Source organism: Callorhinus ursinus, unplaced genomic scaffold, assembly GCF_003265705.2.
Source record: "Callorhinus ursinus isolate GAN/ISIS: 27379988/994484 unplaced genomic scaffold, GSC_fseal_2.0 scaffold11, whole genome shotgun sequence".
NCBI lineage: Eukaryota > Metazoa > Chordata > Mammalia > Carnivora > Otariidae > Callorhinus > Callorhinus ursinus.
In genome coordinates, this window is record NW_027397073.1 from 48906308 (window position 1) to 48910639 (window position 4332).

The 4332-nt window shown below is 40.8% G+C and overlaps 1 protein-coding gene across 2 annotated transcripts in view; it reads left to right on the forward strand.

The window, feature by feature from the left end:
- Positions 1-371, forward strand: part of ABHD3 (abhydrolase domain containing 3, phospholipase) — a 48110-nt gene extending 47739 nt beyond the window's left edge. The window contains exon 9 of one of the 2 annotated variants that reach the window (XM_073898423.1): positions 106-371. In XM_073898423.1, coding sequence (XP_073754524.1) covers positions 106-215 — 110 coding nt within the window. In that variant the 3' untranslated portion in view covers positions 216-371. The remainder of the gene's footprint in view (positions 1-105) is intronic. The other variant, XM_073898424.1, reaches the window with a different exon arrangement.
- Positions 372-4332: the final 3961 nt, after the last annotated feature.

Sequence of the window (4332 nt, forward strand, 5' to 3'; positions counted from 1 at the left end):
GAAATACAAAATATGTGTCAATCGGCTTTGTGTTATTGGTAAGGCTACCACTCAACAGTATGCTATTAGTAGTTAAGGTTTTGTTTTGTTTTGTTTTGTTTTAAGTAGTCTTCATGTCCAGCATGGAGCCCAACGTGGAGCCCAACATGGGGTTTGAACTCACAACCCTGAGACCAGAACCTGAGCTGAGATCAAGAGTCATGCTCAGTCGTTGAGCGTCTGCCTTCGGCTCAGGTCACGATCCCAGGCTCTTGGGATCTAGCCCCGCATCGGGCTCCCTGCTCCGCAGTAAGCCTGCTTCTCCCTCTCCCGCTCCCCCTGCTTGTGTTCCCTCTCTCGCTGTCTCTCTCTCTCTCTGTCAAATAAATAAAATCTTTAAAAAAAAAAAAAGAGTCATGCGCTTAACTGACTGAGCCACCTAGGCACCCCTAGTAGTTAAATTTTGGGGAGTCAAAAGTTTTATTTGGATTTTTGACTTCTTGGGGGCTTGGTGCCCCTAAGCCCTGCTCTCCCTTGTTCAAAGGTCAACCTGTATAGGTCTTCAGCTATACGGAGAAAATAAGTACTAAACGGAATGATTTTGTGGGAAAAAAATTGTAAAACTTCCTAAGAAAATAGAAAAAAAAAGACTTGAATAAACAAGAAACGTGTTGGGGGGGAGGGGGATGGGTTATCCTGGTGATGGGTATTGAGGAGGGCACGTTCTGCATGGAGCACTGGGTGTTATGAACAAACAATGAATCATGGAACACTGCACCAAAAACTAATGATGTAATATATGGTGATTAACATAACAATAAAAAAATTAAAAAAAAAACAAGAAACGTGTTTCAGCATAGCAAAAAAATGAATGTTATAAACTGTTTCCAAATTAATTTATAGTTTTAATGAAATCCCAGTTAAAATCCAAGTAGAATTTCTTTAGAAATCAATAAAGGAATTCTAAAAGTTATCTACGAAAAGAACAGTCAAAAATTTTTTTCAAAGAGGGAAGATGTTGTATTATCAGAATTGGAAAAGTGAATTATGTTGCTGTTTAAACAGTTATTGGTGCAAAATTTTTTCAGATCACTAAAACAGAATAGAGAACTAGAAAGAGACCCTAATATACACTAGAATTTAAGAAACCAAAAGCACAGTGAGGAAAGTGATCAAAAGACATGGATATACAGTTTACACATACATTTACAACAATACAAATAGCTCTTACAGAGGCACCTGGGTGGCTCAGTCGTTAAGCGTCTGCCTTCGGCTCAGGTCATGATCCCAGGATCGAGCCCCACATTGGGCTCCCTGCTCTGCGGGAAGCCTGCTTCTCCCTCTCCCACTCCCCCTGCTTGTGTTCCTGCTCTCGCTGTGTCTCTCTCTGTCAAATAAATAAATAAAATCTTAAAAACAAAAAAACAAAAAAAAATAGCTCTTACAATAACAATTTGACCTCTCTCATAAATGGTAACTAAAACTATGACATTTTTTTTTTTAAAGATTTTATTTATTTATTTATTTGAGAGAGAGAGAATGAGAGATAGAGAGCACCAGAGGGAAAAGGGTCAGAGGGAGAAGCCGACTCCCTGCTGAGCAGGGAGCCCGATGTGGCACTCGATCCTGGGACTCCAGGATCATGACCTGAGCCGAAGGCAGTCGCTTAACCAACTGAGCCACCCAGGCGCCCAAACTATGACATATTTTTAATCTATCAGATTGGCCAATATTTTGAAAAGTACGATAATACCACATATTAGCAACAGTGTAAGGAACTAGACATTCTCATACATTGCTGGAAAATGTGTAAATTGGTGGAGATCTTCCAACATTTTGATTCAGAAATTCACTTCTAAGAATTTATCCTTCAAGAACACTGGCACATGTAAAAGAACAAAATAATAAAGGATAAAGTTATTTGAGAAGACCTTGTTTGTAATAGCAAAAGATTGGAAACTATAAACACCATTAGGGGAAAGGTTAGATTAAGATTCCTTCTCTCAATGGAATAAAATGCAGCCCTAAGTTAGAAACACCCTTAGTTACTAATATGTGGTTTATTAGTGGGGAAGATGTTGAAGCAGCCAGTGGGGGTAACTGATGGATTTAAGACCCTGAAGAGGTGGAAGAGAATGTGATCTAGAGCAAAGATGCAGGATTTGGCCAAAGAAAGAAGTGGGGGGCACCCTTTACATTGTAAAGAGAGAGAGAAGAAAGAACCAAATGCAGAGCAAGTAATAGAGTTTATTTTTCTCTCTTCACAAACCTTCTGTACTTCACTGTAGCTAATCCATGGGTCTTCCTTTCCCTTCCTTTTCCGAAATTCCCATTTCTCTAAGAGCTTCCAGACTTCCAAAGCTTTTTGGACTATCCAAGAAGATACAATTAGCAATCATTTTAATTTAATATGCATTTACTGAGTTTCACGTATGTGCAGAATATAGTATTAGGCTGTGATGGACACCAAGAACCATGATAATGATGAAGTCAGACACATATATACACATTAATTTACAAATGGTGAAATCAAAGTAGGTTTTGTTTTGTTAAAGATTTATTTATTTATGAGAAAGAGAGCACATGCGCATGGGGAGCGGGGGAGAGGGAAAGAAGCAGAATCCCCACTGAGAGAGGAGCCCCATAGGGGCTGAATCCCATAAGCCTAACATCATGATCTGAGCGCAAACCGAGAGTCCAGTGCCCAATTGATTGAGCTACCCAGGCGCCCCTCAAGGTAGGTTTTGATAAATGGCGCAAGCCAAGCTACTCATGCTGTTTGACAAAGTCCAAGTATGAGGGACAATCCTGAAAATCAGGAGACTCCACAGCTGGCTCCTGCTACTTCCTCTCATTTTATTTGCAGCAATCTTTATAATCATGGGATTTTTTCTGGGGTTTCATGATAAAATGATTTATAAATTTAGTTATGCCTATGCAAGCAATCATAATGAAACTGATTCCAAAAAGGCCGACGATGGGCCAAGAAGTAAAAATACCCAATGTCCTGCAGTCTGTAAGGGAGCTGTTGGATCCAGGCGCAGTAAAAATTCCTATTGATGAGATTCCTCAGGCACCTCTGAAACATCAGGATTCTAGGAAAGGAAAATCTCATTGTCGTTCCCACAGTACAGGGACCTCCCTATGTTGCATACAAACAGGAGGCCACCTCTGGTATGCCCCCCGAGGCAAGCCCTGGAATAGGATAATTTCCTTACCCCTACTCCTCCCATTCCTTATACTGGAGTTGATAATGAGGACATGAACAAATGGTATAAGATTAAGGGAAAAAGGGTGCGGGCATCATCTGACAGCCTCTGGGAAAGGATTAAGAGGAGTGATCCTCCGTGGTGTCTATGGAGCAAGGACAAGAGACGAAAACATATAGAAATGGAATAAGTACTTTGATAAGATAGGGTGCACACATTGTAAGCTATAAATAAAGTTGCTCCGAGGCTATCGGGAGGAGATGCTTACAACCTGATCCTGTGTCCGTGTCTCCTCACTCGCCGACGCTGTCCTTTCCTTCAAGGACCCTTCCCCTGCTAGAGCAGGATATTGGCAGATAAATATTATAGCAGATATACAAAGTGCTCTGGGGCGCCTGGGTGGCTCAGTCGTTAAGCGTCTGCCTTCGGCTCAGGTCATGATCCCAGGGTCCTGGGATCGAGTCCCACATCGGGCTCCCTGCTCCACGGGAAGCCTGCTTCTCCCTCTCCCCCTCTCCCTGCTTGTGTTCCCTCTCTCGCTGTCTCTCTCTCTGTCAAATAAATAAATAAAATCTTTAAAAAAAAAACACAAAGTGCTCTGGAAATATAAAAGAGAGAAAATATTATTATGATGGGAGCAAGAATTAAAAGGGGCTTCACAGAGAAGGTAATACTTAAATGATATCTTAAAGATAATATTTTCTGAGGGGTACAGATGGAAGCAAAGGGGTTCCAGAAGGAATGTGTAAACTAAGTTACAGAAAAGAGGGAGAAAGCAAATTAAAGACAAATCCATTTAAATCATTTTTCCCTCTCTAACAATTGTATTCTTCCAACTCATAAGTTAATTTATCATCTAACTTGAGTTTTGGAGAGGGGATATTTCAACCTCGACCTCAGGTCTCAGTGACCTCTGGGTGACTTTCTGCAGCTTCTTTGGTACAAAGAAGGAGGGCAATGTAAATGATACTCTAGTTCCTCGGAGTAACAGGGGAGGATGCATACCTTTGGAGAACACTGAGCATCTCTCTGGAGGCAGAAATTCATTTGTTGTAGTTTCTCATTAGTTCCCGTTTGTCCTTCCTCTTATTCTACTACTAAAAATAAAATTAAGAAAAAATTAGCAACCTAAATGGAAAGGTGG